The sequence below is a fragment of the Oncorhynchus tshawytscha genome, linkage group LG22 (assembly GCF_018296145.1).
Source record: "Oncorhynchus tshawytscha isolate Ot180627B linkage group LG22, Otsh_v2.0, whole genome shotgun sequence".
In the NCBI taxonomy this organism is placed as follows: Eukaryota; Metazoa; Chordata; class Actinopteri; order Salmoniformes; family Salmonidae; genus Oncorhynchus; species Oncorhynchus tshawytscha.
In genome coordinates, this window is record NC_056450.1 from 15,067,260 (window position 1) to 15,086,335 (window position 19,076).

The 19,076-nt window shown below is 42.0% G+C and overlaps 1 protein-coding gene across 2 annotated transcripts; it reads right to left on the minus strand.

The window, feature by feature from the left end:
- Nucleotides 1-1,055: 1,055 nt before the first annotated feature.
- On the minus strand, nucleotides 1,056-18,222 carry LOC112221903 (G-patch domain and KOW motifs-containing protein). Of its 2 annotated transcripts, none has more exons than XM_024384323.2 (11): nucleotides 17,987-18,222; nucleotides 10,146-10,339; nucleotides 9,880-10,019; nucleotides 5,464-5,570; nucleotides 3,645-3,846; nucleotides 3,249-3,381; nucleotides 2,412-2,583; nucleotides 2,047-2,158; nucleotides 1,855-1,924; nucleotides 1,644-1,729; nucleotides 1,056-1,500 (listed from the first exon to the last, which is right to left on the minus strand). In XM_024384323.2, exons 1-11 carry the CDS (start codon nucleotides 18,196-18,198, stop codon nucleotides 1,393-1,395), a joined length of 1,536 nt encoding a protein of 511 aa, XP_024240091.1. In that variant the 5' UTR covers nucleotides 18,199-18,222; the 3' UTR covers nucleotides 1,056-1,392. The 2 variants fall into 2 exon arrangements, with proteins under 2 accessions (XP_024240091.1, XP_024240090.1); XM_024384322.2 differs by having other exon boundaries at nucleotides 1,056-1,504.
- Between the last annotated feature and the right edge of the window lie 854 nt (nucleotides 18,223-19,076).

Below are 19,076 nucleotides of genomic sequence, written 5' to 3' on the forward strand. Positions count from 1 at the left end.
ATATATATCACAAAAGTGAGTACACCCCTCACATTTTTGTAAATATTTGAGTATATCTTTTCATGTGACAACACTGAAGAAATGACACTTTGCTACAATGTGAAGTAGTGAGTGTACAGCTTGTGTGTAAGTGTGAATTTGCTGTCCCCTCAATAACTCAACACATAGCCATTAATGTCTAAACCGCTGGCAACAAAAGTGAGTACACCCCTAAGTGAAAATGTCCAAATTGGGCCCAAAGTGTCAATGTTGTGTGTGGCCACCATTTTCCAGCACTGCCTTAACCCTCTTGGGCATGGAGTTCACCAGAGCTTCACAGGTTGCCACTGGAGTCCTCCTCCATGATGACATCACGGAGCTGGTGGATGTTAGACCTTGCACTCTTCCACCTTCCGTTTGAGGATGCCCCACAGATGCTCAATAGGGTTTAGGTCTGGAGACATGCTTGGCCAGTCCATCACCTTTACCCTCAGCTTCTTTAGCAAGGCAGTGGTCGTCTTGGAGGTGTGTTTGGTCGTTATGTTGCAATACTGCCCTGCGGACCAGTCTCCGAAGGGAGGGGATCATGCTCTGCTTCAGTATGTCACAGTACATGTTGGCATTCATGGTTCCCTCAATGAATTGTAGCTCCTCAGTCCCGGCAGCACTCATGCAGCCCCTGACCATGACACTCCCACCACCATGCTTGACTGTAGACAAGACACACTTGTCTTTGTACTCCTCACCTGGTTGCCGCCACACACGCTTGACACCATCTGATCCAGACTGAGGTCTTCAGTCAACTTAGTGTATGTAAACTTCTGACCCACTGGAATTGTGATATAGTGAAAATCTGTCTCAACAATTGTTGGAAAAATGACTTGTCATGCACAAAGTAGATGTCCTGACTGACTTGGCAAAACTATAGTTTGTTAACAAGAAATTTGTGGAGTGGTTGAAAAATGAGTTAGACTCCAACCTATGTAAACTTCAACTGTGTTTGTATTGCCAACAGCATGACTATGCCATTACTGTTGTAATATTACCACTTGAGTCAGGACAAAGGACAAAATGGCTTTGCTGTTGACATGATTTTATTACAAAGATACACTGACAAAAGTTACTCACTGTACATACACACTCTTGCATTTTATGACCAAACTTTGTAAAATGAAAATGACATATGTTTGGGGCGGGTAAGATGTTTGGGGCAGGTTGAGATCAGTGTTGAAGTGGAGGATAAACGCTCTTGCGGTTTACGCAACTTTTTTATTTTGCGCAAGCATTTACCCTCCTAATGTGGGAAAAATGCATCGAACGTTTAGGGAGAGTTACTTTATTCCCCCACCAATATTTTAACAGTACATCACTAGTTATATGGTAAAAGCGGAGGGTGTCAGTGATCTCCCCCTCCTACGTAATGGCAGATGGAGTCATAGTCCAGGGTGAAGACTTTCTCCTCATATCTGTCCAGCTGCACCATGGCTCTGCTTCTGTCTCGGTCCCTCTGGAGAATACGACCTATCTGGAACACACCATGTCATTAACTACAGGCACTTCAATATTTTACATTTTGTACTGCTTCAATCCAACCAGTAATGAAACAAATCCGCATGGATATTTTACAGGCAAAGTGATAACGATGAACCCATCCACTCACTCACCTGCCCCCTGTGTTCGCCAAGTACAACCATGATGTCCTCAGAGTCAGTCTTTGGCACAATGGTCTCCAGCATCGTCTGTTTCACATCTATGTTATCATGAAGACATAAGGGCATCATTGAAGGAACAATTAGATGAGTAGAGGGAACACCAGTTAAAAGAATATGGGTTGGAGTAGGTAGAATGTAATTCAGCAGTAAACCTTGAACTCACCATCTAAGAATCTGCCCTCCTCAGTACGACACACACAGATGTTTGGTGACAAGACATCCTCTATTCGCATCTTCAAAAAACAGCATAGGACATTCATTAAACCGATTCTGAAGATCAACAACACAGAACTGTAGTGGGCTGTAAAGTGTCAACAGGCAATGAATTGTGTACCAGTGCCCCTAGTGTTAATACCTTTGAATTGTAGTATTTTCCCCCTTTGAAGGCTGTATCTACAAAGCGAACTTTCAGGTCCCTCTGGAGCCAGGAGGGGGCAGCAGGAGGTAGCTTTGCCTGGGGCTTCTCTCTAAGGAGAGAAGGGAAAAGGTGATCAACAAAAAAATTCAATTTGAAGCAATTATTTAGTCTCAAATCATTTCATTATGTGTTATCAAATTAAATGGTATGAGTAAATAATTGCTTTCGATTGAGAATTTATGAAGGAGTACGATAATCCAACATAAACATGAATAATCCAAGTCATTAGTTAACCTCTTGTATTTTATTTTTTAATGAATCCTACACTTCCAACCTCAGCCCATATTTTCAGGATCCTCTACCTGTCCTGACTAGAATCCCGGTGTTTCCTTTTTCTCTGGTCCTTCCCTCCATCCCTGTCCCTCTCAGAAGATCTACTTTTCTTCCTCTCTTCCTTATTACTCCTCTCTTTCTCCTCCCGTCTCTGCTGCTCCTTCTCTTTCTCCTTCTCTTTGTGGGCCCTGCTGAGGCGACCTGATTGGTAGAAAGATAGTGTTATTACAATTGCAACGTCACGAACAGTCCAAGGGGGCTCCATTAAACAGTTTCATCACAATGATCAAGCAGTCTCATCTGCATTATTGCTATGGTAGTGCCGATACATATTGACCTATTCAGCAATAACAAATAAGCCACATGAGAGCAGTACAATTTGCCTGTTCACAAACAACAGTACCAGTGTATATTTGAAGGCCATTGCTTATGTGTGAACCTCCCTCCACTCCAGAAACGGGTCCTTCTGATTACTGACAATAAGAGCAGTGACAGCATGGCTGTTTTGGGTTGGAATGGTAAAAGGCCATATGGCTCCTTTTCACACAGAGGCTCAAATGTCACTTAGCTAAAGGAGAGAGAGAGCCTGTGGAATCAGCCCAGCTCATCACTCAACAACAGACCAGTCTGCCCTTCGGCTGTTTTTCCCCCCTTGTTCTGGTCTAGAACCTTCCATCCATGTAGTGAGTGGGTGTCTCAGTATTGCCAAGACAACAATATTGGAAATAGTCATGGAAAGAACATTTCCATGACCCTGTATGACATCTGTTTGCTCAACTAAATTATTCCAATATTTTACGGTAAACAGGTTCAATGTCATTTCAGAGAGCAATCACAAAACTGACATGGTGGTAGGAGAGACTTACTGAGGTCTTTGCCGTTTTTGTCATATTCTGTGCGGTCAACCAGTTTCAGTGCATATTGACTGATTGTCACAGTCTTGCTACCAATCGCAAGCTTGACCACTACTCGTGCATTGTCCGGATCAACTCCTTCAATCTGTAACATAGGAATGTTGGGGCAATAGGAGGGGTGTTGCGAGGAGGGGGAGACAAAACAGTCCATCAGTGTGCAAAGGCACAAGTAGAGAGACAGTTACATGTGAGCAAAGTAAAGCTAATTGTCTTGCTCTGAAACAACAACTATATGACGCCTAAGATGGCCTACGAGATAGTGATATGCCACAGTGTCATGTTCTCAGGAGATTTCTGTTGCTTTCTGTAGTTCCAGAGAGTCCAGACAAACAAAGCCAGATATCTCACCTTCCCGTACAGGTCCTTGTGTGCTCCAGACTCCACCAGCACATGGCCTCCAGGCCCCAGGACCAGGGTCTCCTCCTTCCGCTCATCACCTGGCTTGGGAGGCCTCCGGGGCCCGCTGGGCTCCAGGTCCCGTATAGCAGAGCGGTCAGCTCCCAGACCCAGACCCTTCGGCCTCAGCTGATGCTCTATGGGCTTCACATCCCTAGAGCGAGAGGGGAGAGAGATTAGGTGGGAGCAGGGTGAAAGTAGATTCTTCCTGGTACGGGGCCCCTCCTGTGTGTGAAGGAGCTTTTTAAAATCTACTTTATTTTTATGGGCTTAATCATTGAATCTGTATTTATTTCATAGCATCTCTATGGGCCTAATAGTCAAGATTTGTCATTTCACTTTTAAAATGTATTAGCCTACCTTTTCATGTGGCATAAACACAACCGGTCATGCATTAATCTGATAAACAATTACATCGAAAGGCTCATGTAGTCTACATGTGCATGTTACTCAAGGACGGTGGTTTTTCAGCCTCATTCAGATATTTTTCTGATTATAATTTCCAACATTTTGTGAGTCAACTTGTCTATAATTAGATAGCCTACATGCAGCTTCTCTTCTGTCATTACTTGATGCTTGTCTAGAATTCTAAATAAAGCCTTGCTCCCCAGAACAATGTCATAAATCGAAAGAATGATCAATGCATCATCAACAATCTAGTTGACATCGGTAAAGTTCTTTCATTCCTACTTCTCTCACGGAGCGAGGATTTAGGGACAATGGAGATTTCCAAATGATGCCAGTTTGCCGGTTTCAAGGAAATCAAAAGCTTTGAAAACGATCCAACATGTTTCTGATAGTATTTCAGTTAATCTTGGATGCATATTTTATGTGGTTGAAAATGAAACTGTCAGCTTTAAAGTTGCTGAAAGAAATTGCTCGTTTAGGCTACACAACAGGTCCCTAAGCGCATATTTTCATTCTTTCAAGATGCTGAAAGGAATCCTATTTCTCTACTCCTATTCCCGAGACAAAATGTAGATTTGTTCTGTAATTTTACTGCGAGGAACACTTCATTCAGCAGAAGTTAACATTATAATAGGCTACATGTGAGGCCTACAGTCAGTGTCCAGACTTCAGTTCCTATTCCAACTATTAGGCTACTCCCCTCTAAAATAATTCCCGCGTCCATACAGTGCCATTTGATAGGCCTAAAAGTAGAGAGACATCACTTACAAAACACCAAAAAGTGTTATGAATGACATTGACAATTGCCCATTCATTAGGTCTACACAAGTCAATTAGATCATTTTCCATGCGGTTATGATAAAGTGTAATAGCCTACAGTTTTCATGGAATCTGTGTATTAATGATCGTGATAGGCTCATGTTTTACCGGTATTGCGTACCCCACACTATTTGCTTTGCTGGGACTTCGTACCGGACCATTCCGGCTTACTGTCAACCCTGGGTGGGAGTGAACTAGGAAGTATAATGGGATGAGGTCGACCCCTATGTCTATGAGTCAATGGGTTTATATTTGCAGACTAGCAAACAGATGGGCTTGAAGATTAAAAACAACAGTGGCCAACCACAGTAAGATTGCATTACTAAAACTACATTATTTACTGTACTCTGGAGAAAACAGCATAATCATCTTATGTCATTACTTATTTTCTGTAATATAAGTCCGATGCCAAAAACCTGATGCAACAAGAGTGGATAATATTGGCATTATAAATAAAGCAGACATAGCAAACCAGATATTTTAAAGGCATTAAAAATAACACGGATATTGGGGATGAAGACTGACTATGAGAGAGAATACGCACTGTTTGAAGGTCCGCCCGATGCCCTCTCCGGCCTTCCAGCCCATCCCCTTCAGCATGGCTAACCCGTACACCTCCACGGGAACACTGTCATAGTCTGCCTCTGTGGACTGAAGACACACGTCACATTCTACATGCCGTCTCAGATAGTGAGAAAAACAGACATCACTCTTTACACACCTACTGGTACAGTCTAATGCTCTGTACATCTGATTGTCACTTGTGTCAGCCTGCCAGATAGTGTTTCTATAGACTGACAGATGCTTGTGTATGTCCGGACTCCATACACAGACAGAAATAGCTGATTGCAATGTTGTTGTTATACAATCCTTTGGCTCTAGGCTGACAGACTCAGTCAGACCAAGTTGACTGAGGTCACCAACCACATCACAGCATTGTAGAGACATGCCACTGTCATTATTGTGGGTGCTGTCTGTCCCAGTGCCATGCTCCTCACTAGCTCCCTTATGGGCTATGTCTGCTCTAGAGGAAGCTGGGATCACACAATAGTGGGAGAAGCATAGAGGTGGAATGAGCCAGCTCCTCAGCCCCTCCCTAATACGGTGCATTCAGAAAGTATTCATACCCCTTGACTTATTCCACATTGTTGTGTTACAGCCTGCATTCAAAATAAATAAAGAAGAATTCTCACCCATCTACACACAATAACCCATAATGACAAAGTGACTTTTAGAAAATGAAATACTGAAATCTCATTTACATAAGTATTCACACCCCCAGTCAATACTTTGTAGAATTCATTTCCCACAGTCTGGTGGAAAGCAGACTGAACCAGGTTTTCCTCTAGGATTTTTTCTGTGCTTAGCTCCCTTAGTTTATTTTTTGTCTTGGAAAAACTCCCCAGTCCTTAGTGATTACAAGCATACCCAGAACATGATGCAGCCACCACTTATGCTTGAAAATATGTAGAGTGGTACTCTGTAATGTTTTTTAATTTGTCATTATTTCACCTTTATTTAACCAGGTAGGCTAGTTGAGAACAAGTTATTTACAATTGCGACCTGGCCAAGATAAAGCAAAGCAGTTCGACACATACAACAACACAGAGTTACACATGGACAAACATACAAGAGAGCAAACATACAATCAATAATACAGCAGAAAAAGTCTATATACAGCATGTGCAAATGAGGTAGGATAAGGGAGGTAAGGCAATAAATAGGCCATGGTGGCAAAGTAATTACAATATAGCAATTAATAAACACTGGAATGGGAGAATGTGCAGAAGATGAATGTGCAAGTAGAGATACTGGGGTATTTATTTTTTATTTCACCTTTATTTAACCAGGTAGGCAAGTTGAGTACAGGTTCTCATTTACAATTGTGACCTGGCCAAGATAAACAAAAGCAGTTCGACATGTACAACAACACAGCAAGAGTGTGAGCAAGAATGTGTTGTATTTGCCCCAAACACAACACTTTGTATTCAGAACAAAAAGTTAATTGCTTTGCCACATTTTTGGCAGTATTAATTTAGTACCTTTTTGCAAACAGGATGCATGTTTTGGAATAGTTTAATATGCCTCAGGCTTCCTTCTTTTCACTGTCAATTAGGTTAGTATTGTAGAGTAACTTCAATGTTGTTGATCCATCCTCAGTTTTCTATCAAATCATTAAAACTCTATAACTGTTTTAAAGTCACCATTGGCCTCATGGTGAAATCCCCGAGCAGTTTCCTTCCTCTCTGGCAAACGTAGTTAGGAAAGATGCCTGTATCATTGTTGTGACTGAGTGTAGTGATGCACCATCCAAAGTGAAATTAATAACTTCACCATGCTCAAAGGGATGTTCAATGTCTGCTTTAAAAATATGTATACAGTGGGGCAAAAAAGTATTTAGTCAGCCACCAATTATGCAAGTTCTCCCACTTAAAAAGATGAGGCCTGTAATTTTCATCATAGGTACACTTCAACTATGACAGACAAAATGAGAAAAGAAAATCCAGAAAATCACATTGTAGGATTTTTAATGAATTTATTTGCAAATTATGGTGGAAAATAAGTATTTGGTCACCTACAAACAAGCAAGATTTCTGGCTCTCACAGACCTGTAACTTCTTCTTTAAGAGGCTCCTCTGTCCTCCACTCGTTACCTGTATTAATGGCACCTGTTTGAACTTGTTATAAGTATAAAAGACACATCTCCACAACCTCAAACAGTCACACTCCAAACTACACTATGGCCAAGACCAAAGAGCTGTCAAAGGACACCAGAAACAAAATTGTAGACCTGCACCAGGCTGGGAAGACTGAATCTGCAATAGGTAAGCAGCTTGGTTTGAAGAAATCAACTGTGGGAGCAATAATTAGGAAATGGAAGACATACAAGACCACGCAAGATCTCACCCCTTGGGGTCAAAATGATCACAAGAACGGTGAGCAAAAATCCCAGAACCACATGGGGGGGACCTAGTGAATGACCTGCAGAGAGCAGGGACCAAAGTAACAAAGCCTACCATCAGTAACACACTACGCCGCCAGGGACTCAAATCCTGCAGTGCCAGACGTGTCCCCCTGCTTAAGCCAGTACATGTCCAGGCCCATCTGAAGTTTGCTAGAGAGCATTTGGATGATCCAGAAGAAGATTGGGAGAATGTCATATGGTCAGATGAAACCAAAATAGAACTTTTAGGTAAAAACTCAACTCGTCATGTTTGGAGGACAAAGAATGCTGAGTTGCATCCAAAGAACACCATACCTACTGTGAAGCATGGGGGTGGAAACATTGTGCTTTGGGGCAGTTTTTCTGCAAAGGGACCAGGACGACTGATCCGTGTAAAGGAAAGAATGAATGGGGCCATGTATCGTGAGATTTTGAGTGAAAACCTCCTTCCATCAGCAAGGGCATTGAAGATGAAACGTGTGTGGGTCTTTCAGCATGACAATGATCCCAAACACACCACCCGGGCAACGAAGGAGTGGCTTCGTAAGAAGCATTTCAAGGTCCTGGAGTGGCCTAGCCAGTCTCCAGATCTCAACCCCATAGAAAATCTTTGGAGGGAGTTGAAAGTCCGTGTTGCCCAGCAACAGCCCCAAAACATCACTGCTCTAGAGGAGATCTGCATGGAGGAATGTGCCAAAATACCAGCAACAGTGTGTGAAAACCTTGAAGACTTACAGAAAACGTTTTGACCTCTGTCATTGCCAACAAAGGGTATATTAACAAAGTATTGAGATAAACTTTTGTTATTGACCAAATACTTATTTTCCACCACAATTTGCAAATAAATTCATTAAAAATCCTACAATGTGATTTTCTGGATTTTTCCCCCTCATTTTGTCTGTCATAGTTGAAGTGTACCTATGATGAAAATTACAGGCCTCTCGCATCTTTTTAAGTAGGAGAACTTGCACAATTGGTGGCTGACCAAATATTTTTTTGCCCCACTGTATATATTCCCCATCTACCAAAAGGTGCCCTTTGCGAGGCATTGGAAAACCTTCCTGGTCGAATCTGTGTTTGAAATTCACTGCTTGACTGAGGGACCTTACAGATAATTGTATGTGTGGGGTACAGAGATGAGGTAGTCATTAAAAAAACAATGTTAAACAATATTTTTGCACACACACAGAGTCCATGCAACTCATTATGTGACTTGTTAAGCACATGTTTACTCCTGAAGTTATTTAGGCTTTCCATAACAAAGGGGGTTGAATAGTTATTAACCTTTTTTTTTTATTCGAAAAACATAATTGAAATGACATTATGAGGCATTGTCTGTAGGTCAGTGACAATTTTTTTTTTTTTTTTTAAATGTAATCAATTTTAAATTCAGGCTGTAACATCAAAATGTGGAAAAATGTCAAGGGGTATGAATACTTTCTGAAGGCACTGTATCTAGAGTCAAGACAGATGTGAGATGACAGTGATGAGAGGGTGGCGGATGGGCGATGAGGAAGAGATGAAGATGACTGTTGGTCTCTAGGGAGAGGGAGGGCAAGCCAGTGTCATCTCGTTCGTAAGACGCTGTCAGATTTGAAGTGAGTACGTGTCATGCACACACACACTTCTCTGTTGGCACGGTTCGGTTTGGTGGAAATATCCTGCGGTCAGCACTTTCACAGTCTCTGGTTTCAGTCCCAGTTAAACTGGTCAGTCCACCTCCATCTGTCATCGCAGACATTCTGTTGATCTGACTTTCACACACTTGTTAATCTATCGCGCTCTCATTCACTCATGCTTATCATAACTTTCCATCTCTGTTTTGGAATCAACTTCTCTCTCGTAACCTGACATAACTTTCAGTCGCCCTCTGTTAAAGTTGCCCGTCCTAATTTGACTTCACACATAACATTTGCTGTGAAAATGCATTGAATTTACTTCAGTCTATTGACACAACAAGACCCAAGAACCAGACGGTAACGGATAAGGTTCCTCTGACCCTCGCCCCATACTTACAGACTCTGGTCGCAGATCCACCTTGATGTGGTCTCCATCCTCAAACCCCTGTGGAGCCTGGTTCTGCATCAGCAGGGGGATGGTGAGGTTGGGGTCTGCTTGGTCCCCATTTTTCCACTGGTCAAGCTGCCTCTGAGATTCTGATAGAGAGATGTGATATTGAAAGAGTGATTCAAGTATTAACAGTGGATTCACAACATTAGGATAAGGTGCTAATTTCTGAGTACTACTGAAGTAGTAACTGAAGCTGACACACAGACATGCACCTTCAATAATTTCTTTGACAGCCTGTGATTCCACTGAGTCCTGCTCCTGAGACGGGGGTTGTGTTTTGGCCTTATCCCCCCCTCCATCACCGTGCCCCTGGACCTGGCCAGCTCTGTTTTCCTGCCTGCTGCACCAGCGATTCCTTTGGATGAGTGGAATGATCAGCTCCTTCGGCTTCTCCACAGGCTTGATACTAAGACAGACAAAGGAGGTAGAAGGAATTTACTAACTAGACAACAATTAGCCTTTGCAAAGCTATGTCCCAATTATCTCTCCTTCCTCCCAAAGGGTGCACTGGTTTGCTTTCCTTCACTGACTTGAAAGGAAATGACTGGTATAAGAGATATCGTGAAAATTCCCACGAGCCCATGGCTCCACCAATCCAGATTTTTGGGAAGTAGTGAGGGATTGTACACATTTCAGGAGAAAGTAGATATTGGGACGCACCCCCAGGCCTTTTCTCAATTAGATTGACCCATTTCAAAAGGAGGACACAAAGGTAAATCGAGGAGAGGCGCGAGAGGGGAACGTCAATGACTGTTTATATGAATGGACAAAGCCATCGATCACGTGACACCATTCATTCCTATGTGTAGACTCAATAGTGCATTTGAAGCCAAGGGAGTCGGTTAAGATGGTGTCTAATGTGGTAAATTTATGGAGACATACATTTGAGTTTAAGCTACTCCAGAAAGTTGAGTATCTTAAGATAGGGTGGCAGGGTAGCCTAGTGGTTAGAGCGTTGGACTAGTAACTGAAAGGTTGCAAGTTCGAATCCCCGAGCTGACAAGGTACAAATCTGTCGTTCTGCCCCTGAACAGGCAGTTAACCCACTGTTCCTAGGCCGTCATTGAAAATAAGAATTTGTTCTTAACTGACTTGCCTAGTAAAATAAAAATACTGCAGGCTGCCATTAGATACAAAGTCAATTATCCTTATTACTTTTCCTTATAACTTCTTTAAAATAATTGGTTCAAGGACATACATCTGATGTAATAGAAGCAATTATTGGTACTGTGATTGTCTTCAAGAAATGTATTTATTTACATGAAGATGGACCACGAAGATTACCATTTTCCCCTTCACTATAATGGGGGATTCTGTTCTCTGCAAACAATGCCTGCAGTACCGAGGTCAGCCTTGAACTTTGTGGGTTAAATGAGAGGGGGCAGTTGTTCTGGTGAATGTGGACAAAAATGGCTTGTGTAAAACATACTGAACATCGTGCAATGTGAATGGGCTAAATAACAAAGTGATTTAAATGTGTTTTCTAAAGTTGATTATAATAATAATAATAATAATAATAATAATAATAATAAAAGGCTATTAACTATTTTCCTTTTTTGATATTGTTAAATAAAATTCTACGTCTGCTAACATTTCCTAATAACATTTTACAAATTTCGACCATTATTATTTTTTACCATCTTCATTGCGGGACCTCTATTTTGAAGAGAAATCGCAAGGTCACAGCCTTATTCTTTCTATGTCTTGCTTGCGTCTCAGAGGTTCCGTCGAGGAGGGGAGGACACTCTTCAGTTAGTCTACTTACGAATTGACATCTCCTCGAACACTTACAGGTTTCCATGTCACGGAGGAGAGAGGATGGAGGAAAAGGCACAGCAAGTTGGAAGTTTACATAAACAAGTTTTAATGACTCCAAGTGTTTCAACCACTCCACAAATTTCTTGTTAACAAACTATAGTTTGGGCAAGTCGATTAGGATATCTACTTTGTGCATGACAAGTAATTTTTCCAACAATTGTTAACAGAGATTATTTCCCTGTATCACAATTGCAGTGGGGTCAGAAGTTTACATACACTAAGTTAACTATGCCTTTAAACAGCTTGGAAAATTCCAGAAAATTATGTCATGGCTTTAGAAGCTTCTGATAGGCTAATTGACATCATTTGAGTCAATTGAAGGTGTACCTGTGAATGTATTTCAATGCCTACCTTCAAACTCAGTGAATCTTTGCTTGACATCATTGGAAAATCAAAAGAAATCAGAAAAAAAAAATTGTAGACCTCCACAAGTCTGGTTCATCCTTGGGAGCAATTTCCAAACACCTGAAGGTACCACATTCATCTGTACAAACAATAGTACACAAGTATAAACATCATGGGACCACGCAGCCATCATACCGCTCAGGAAGGAGATGCGTTCCGTCTCCTAGAGATGAACGTACTTTGATGTGAAGAGTGCAAATCAATCCCAGAACAACTGCAAAGGACCTTGTGAAGATGCTAGAGGAAACGGGTACAAAAGTATCTATATCCACAGTAAAACAAGTCCTATATCGACATAACCTGAAAGACCGCTCAGCAAGGAAGAAGCCACTGCTCCAAAACTGCCATAAAAAAAGCCAGACTACGGTTGGAACCGCACATGGGGACAAAGATCATACTTTTTGGAGAAATGTCCTCTGGTCTGATGAAACAAAAAAAATAACTGTTTGGGCATAATGACCATCGTTATGTTTGGAGGAAAAAGGGGGAGGCTTGCAAGCACAAGAACACCATCCCAACTGTGAAGCACGGGGGTGACAGCATCATGTTGTAGGGGTGCTTTGCTACAGGAGGGTCTGGTGCACTTCACAAAATAGATGGCATCATGAGATAGGAAAATTATGTGGATATATTGAAGCAACATCTCAAGACATCAGTCAGGAAGTTAAAGCTTGGTCGCAAATGGGTCTTCCAAATGGACAACGACCCCAAACATACTTCCAAAGTTGTGGCAAAATGGCTTAAGGACAACAAAGTCAAGGTATTGGAGTGGCCATCACAAAGCCCTGACCTCAATCCTATAGAAAATTTGTGAGCAGAACTAAAAAGGTGTGTGCGAGCAAGGAGGCCTACAAACCTGACTCAGTTACACCACCTCTGTTGGGAGGAATGGGCCAAAATTCACCTAACTTATTGTGTGAAGCTTGTGGAAGGCTACCCGAAACCTTTGACCCAAGTTATACAATTTAAAGGCAATGCTACCAAATACTAATTGAGTGTATGTAAACATCTGACCCACTGGGAATGTGATGAAAGAAATAAAAGCTGAAATAAATAATTCTCTACTATTATTCTGACATTTCACATTCTTAAAATAAAGTGGTGATCCTAACTGACCTAAAAAACAGGGCATTTTTGCTGGGATTAAATGTCAGGAATTGTGAAAAACTGAGTTTAAATGTATTTGGCTAAAGTGTATGTAAACGTCCGACTTCAAGCTTCTAACCTTTGTCTCATGCGCAATACGCAAGCACCTGTACTCCGCTGGCCTCTCCTTAAAGAACACTCCTTAACTCTTGGAGTCTCATACAGGAAAAGCTAGACTCGAATAGCTTACTGGACATTGTTTTTTCACCATTTCTTATACAAATAGACTATTGGAAGAGGGAAGCAAGCTCTTTTTTTTGCTGAATGTAAAATACAGCAGCCAAGAGACGCTCGATGGCGGTAGGCTTTGGCAGTTATTTATTCAGACCCATAACCATTCAATCTGTGAAGACAAGTGAAAGCCTTCTGCATTTAATTCTAGCCCTATACTATTCAAGGATGTCATTAGAATGAAGATAAGGACAACAAAACTTGTTTCAACTAAAGTGAGGAAGGAAAGAAGCAGCAATAGAGAAAGGTAGGCTAATAACTTTAGGGGAAATATAATGAAAAGGTATATACACGAGTCAGCCTACTAATTATACAGTGCATTCAGAAAGTATTCAGACCCCTTGACTTTTTCCACATTTTGTTACATGACAGCTCTATTCTAAATTGGATTCGTGTTTTTTTTTCCCCCTCATCAAATCTACACACAACACCCCATAATGACAAAGCAAAAACTGGTTTCATACATTTTTGCAAATTAAAAACTTAAATATCACATTTACATAAGTATTCAGACCCTTTACTCAGTACTTTATTGAAGCACCTTTGGCAGCAATTACAGCCTTGAGTCTTTTGAGGTACGACGCTATAAACTTGGGACACCTGTATTTGGGGAGGCTCTCCTATTCTTCTCTGCAGATCCTCTCAAGCTCTGTCAGGTTGGATGGGGAGCGTCGCTGCACAGCTATTTTCAGGCCTCTCCAGAGATATTCGATCGCGTTCAAGTCCGGGCTCTGTCTAGGCCACTCAAGGACATTCAGACACTTGTCCCGAAGCCACTCCTGCATTGTCTTGGCTGTGTGCTTAGCGTTGTTGTCCTGTTGGAAAGTGAACCTTCACCCCAGTCTGAGGTCCTGAGCACTCTGGAGCAGGTTTTCATCAAGGATCTCAGTCCCTGCCACTGAAAAAAAGCATCCCCACAGCATGATGCTGCCACCACCATGCTTCACCGTAGGGATGGTATTGGCCAGACGATAAGCGGTGCCTGGTTTCCTCCAGACGTGACACTTGGCATTCAGGCCAAAGTGTTCAATCTGGGTTTCATCAGACCAGAGAATCTTGTTTCTCATGGTCAGAGTCCTTGAGGTGCCTTTTTGGCCCTGAGGAGTGGCTTCCGTCTGGCCACTCTACCATAAAGGCCTGGTTGAGTGCTGCAGAGATGGTTGTCCTTCTGGAAAGTTCAGAGGAACTCCGCAGCTCTGTCAGAGTGACCATCGGTTTCTTGGTCACCTCCCTGACCAAGGCCCTTCTCCAATCATTGCTCAGTTTGGCCAGGCGGCCAGCTCTAGGAAGAGTCTTGGTGGTTCCAAACTTCTTCCACTTAAGAATGATGGAGGCCACTGCGTTCTTGGGGACCTTCAATGCTGCAGAAATGTTGTCGTACCCTGCCCCAGATCTGCGCCTCGACACAATCCAGTCTCGGAGCTCTATTTTACAATTCCTTTGACCTCATGGCTTGGTTTTTGCTCTGACATGCACTGACAACTGTCGGACATTTATATAGACAGGTGTGTGCCATTCCAAATCATGTCCAATGAATTTAATTTACCACAGGTGGACTCCAATCAAGTTGTAGAAACATCTCAAGGATGATCAATGGAAACAGGATGCACCTGAGCTCAATTTCGAGTCTCACAGCAAAGGGTCTGAATATGTCTGTAAATAAGGTATCCGTTTTTATTTTTTAACACATTTGAAAAACTTTTATATTAAAAACTGTTTTTGCTTTATCATGAGGTATTGATGAGGATTTATTTATTAAATCCATTTTAGAATAAGGCTGTAATGTAACAAAATGTGGAAAAAGGGAAGGGGTCTGAATACTTTCCGAACGCACTGTACAAATAGGCCCTATTATATTTCAAAATTAAAATCAAATTCGCAAATGCTTGTAACTCTGTAGGCTACACGTGCTGAACCAGAATTGCATGTTCTCTTCTGCTTTTGAACGAAGTGCGTTTGAATGATGTGTGTAATTCCAGTCCATATAATACAGTACACACTCAAAGAAATTATTTTGGTTCTAGAATTTGTCGGTTCTATGTTTTTTTTTGATGATGAGCACCTCCCTAAAGCTGAGGTATGCATTAAGAGCATTTGTCCCCAAACCATTACAGTGCAGGAATTGTAAAGAATTTGACCATGTTTTAAGTGTGTGCAGGCTGGTGGAGTATACAGAAGATTGGAGTGAAGAACATCCATTTTGCAATAGAGTTCATGGAGTGCCCTGTAAGGGTGAAGGAGGTTGATGAGGCAAAAGTTAGGGCGGTCCGTCGGATCTCCAAAGAGCAAGTGAAGTTGAAGAAATGATAGTAGATGCAGCAACGCCCATAGTGAATAGGGCTATTTGTCAACCAAGAGAACTGGGCATGATGTACATAAAGAAAGTGGATGTTGTGGCGTTCAATGCAACTGTGATAAACTGCACGGCTCAAGTATAAAGGAACTCAAAGAAATAGGACATCATTGTGGCTGCGGCAGGAAGGTATCTGGGGCAGCAGGAAAATATCTGGAGCTTCAGGAATTCACAGCGGAAGATTTACAAAGGTTATTGGCGATGGAAGATGTGCTGTCCTCCTAGGCTCCTACTGTGTAGGGATTTGACATGGATAATTCGTTTTAACAGATGAGGCATGGAGCATGTCGATGAGTGATTTTCAGGTAGACAGTATGAGTTTTTTTAATCCACATTTGTCTTTTAGGATATTTTATTTTCATCCCACACAGTTGGTGGTGACAATACACCTTTTTGCGTGTAGTTCACTATATAACCCAAAGAAGAAGAAATGTAGCTATGGATGGACATTGTGGCTATGAGGTGGGGGTAATGGACATGAAAAAAAGGAGAAAAGTGGAACACATTGTAAGTAAATATGGAATGGGGGAATGCACCCGCCTTCTGGAAGATCTGATGAAGGTGAAGACGGTGGACAGAAACAAAAAGGTGGAACATATCTTGAGTGAATATGGAGTGGTGGATCACACATACCTTTTGGAAGAGCTACAGAAGGAAATTGAACATGACGAGAGAAGATTAATTAACTGCGGGGGCAAGTGGGGTGAAGACCACCAAGTTTGAGCCTTGTCCCGAGTTGATTCTGGCCCAGTGTGAGTGAGATTTTTAGAGAGAATGGATCATTGCCTTCTGGCAGATCCATATGTGGTGTTAGGTTGGGGAATGTTGGGTGGGTGAAAGTGACTCAAAGTGGAATTTTATGCGTTTATGCTGTCCACTAGGAGCGTGCGCTCTGCACTACGTTACTGGGGACAAGAACTGTGACTTGCTTTCCTCTGGAGCAGGGCGCCGTTGAAAGGAGTGATAACTGGAGTGGCGTTAAGTGTTGATGAGGATCAACTGATGTTGAAGCTTCCCGGTGTCTGCGACACCTGCCATTTGGTGCGATGCAAACCAGTTGGAGAGCGGTGTGAAACACACAAGACACGGTCTGTACTCTTGAGTTTTGATGCAGGCTTTACGAGATAAAGTCAAGTTAGGACGTGTCAGTTATTCCATGAGAGTTTTTATCCCAAATCCATTACGCCGTTTTAGGTGTCAAGCTTATGGTCATGTGGAAGCATGGAGGGAAACCCCTAAATGTGAGAGGTGTGCAGGAGGACATGAGACAAAGGAATGTGTATTGGTGGAAAAAAATAGTGTGTGTAAACTGTACAGGTACCAATGGTGCTGGATATCACAGCTGCCCAGAGAGAGAAAGGCAGGTTCAGGTTGCCAGGATAAGAGTAGTGCAAGAGGTGTCGTATGCTGAGGCAGTGAAGAGAGTAGTATAGAAGAAGACTGGTCCAGGGTGAGGGATCCTAAGAGGATTCCTGTGAGTAGGCAGAGGCCAGTAGAGAGTGATAGGAATAGCATGTGCTTCCGTAAGTTTTTTTTTTTTTTTTTGGCGTTAATGGCCATGGATGTCAATTGTACCGCAGGATTGGAATGTAAAACTCACAGAGAATAGGTACAACATTTTACTGCAGAAAAGTTACATGTTTTGACCAATAGTGTCCCATCCTCCCAGGCTGCTGGCCTTGAGTAGGATCAGATAGGTCCAAATTTGTGGAATTGTGTAGATGTTTTAATGGGTGCAGCCAGGGTTAGTTGGTATGGCAATTGTTCACAAAGTGTCATGAATTCATACACGGGAATAGTAGCCAATGCTACTACAGAATAGTAACATGCACCAATATTTGTTTGCGGACCGCCATAATACCAAAGAAGAAATGTAGCTACCGGCATGTAGCTACAACTCTACCGGCGAAGAGTTTCTTAACCGTAGTCTTTCCTACCGGTGGCGAAATACATAGCTAACTAACGAATACATAAAGGGACAGCAACATGTTTATTCAACATACAGGCTAGTAACGTTATTAGCTGACTACTAGGCAACAATATGTATTAATGCAACTGTATTTAGACACCAACATTAGAAGCTAACTAACGTTAGCTTACCTTAGCAATTCTTTCCCATCGACTCCGGTTAAATAATCTCGCTCATCTGCGTTGATCGCTTCATCCCGACTAGATTTTAATTTACTTACAGTTTTGCTAAAACCAAAAGATATAGCCCCTGATTTCCTCTCTCCTTGTTGTTGATGTGCATTAGATGTTGATGTATCAACAGGAACGTTCCTGCTGTTTTGCTCCTGTTGAGAGGCCGCCATGTTTGCAAGGCAAATGCTATATGGGATGCTTGGGACGTCCCGACCCTAAACATAACCCTTGCATAACCATTTTACATTTAAACTTGGGATATGGGATATATATTGGGATATGCACGGACCATGTTTTTTGCGATGTATGAGGAGAGAAAATAGAGTTTTGGGTAATGCAGTTTTATGTGGACCGACAGCGCGATTTGATGGATCAGTTTAGATACCAAGTAGCGGTGCGTGGGTAAAATCACTGGGGTAATTGCGTTGTTTGCTCAATATTCTGTTAATTAATATGTCTTGCAACCGTGATATATAGGCCTAAAGGCCGAGACAATAATAATAATAAATTCAACCACACCTTTGTTTTCTCACAAAACCGGGTAGCAACCTCTGTCCAGTGAAGTCCACAAAGCATATTGTGACCTACAGCATGGTCAAGCAAGTTAATGTTTTGGACCACTAAACAACTATTGATTTAGAACCACAAACCACAACGAGATGCAACATTTTTCTGTCCATTATGTATGCTCTAAAATGGGATTTGATAGGAGTAACGCCAAAATCCAAGCTGGCTTCCCCTAACACATTTTTTTGGGTGCGCCAGGACCATTCACAGTTGATTTTGCTCAGTTTACTCAACGCTGACTGGAAAATTTGTTATACTTTTTTTTGTCAAGAGAGGCCAGATGCTTGCTGGCTTCTCTTGCCTTCAATGCTAATGCCGGCAACAATGTCATACTCGTTTGGACCAGACATCAGATAGATGGCCTACACGTAGAGAGACAGAGGGGCGCTGTTTCGCTCACTCAGATGCTTTCTCCTGTGAGATACATTCAGTCTCTTGCGAATTGAACGAAAAGTATGAAACATAGATAAAAGATACATGA

Bases quoted from the DNA above. Each gene is read 5' to 3' on its own strand.
- LOC112221903 (XM_024384322.2), bottom strand. From the start codon at position 18,198: ATGGCGGCCTCTCAACAGGAGCAAAACAGCAGGAACGTTCCTGTTGAT. The intron at 10,340-17,986 runs GTAAGCTAACGT...TGTCTGTCTTAG, and splicing joins GATGGGAAAGAATTGCTAAG to TATCAAGCCTGTGGAGAAGC. The intron at 3,382-3,644 runs GTGAGATATCTG...CCTATGTTACAG, and splicing joins ACAAGGACCTGTACGGGAAG to ATTGAAGGAGTTGATCCGGA.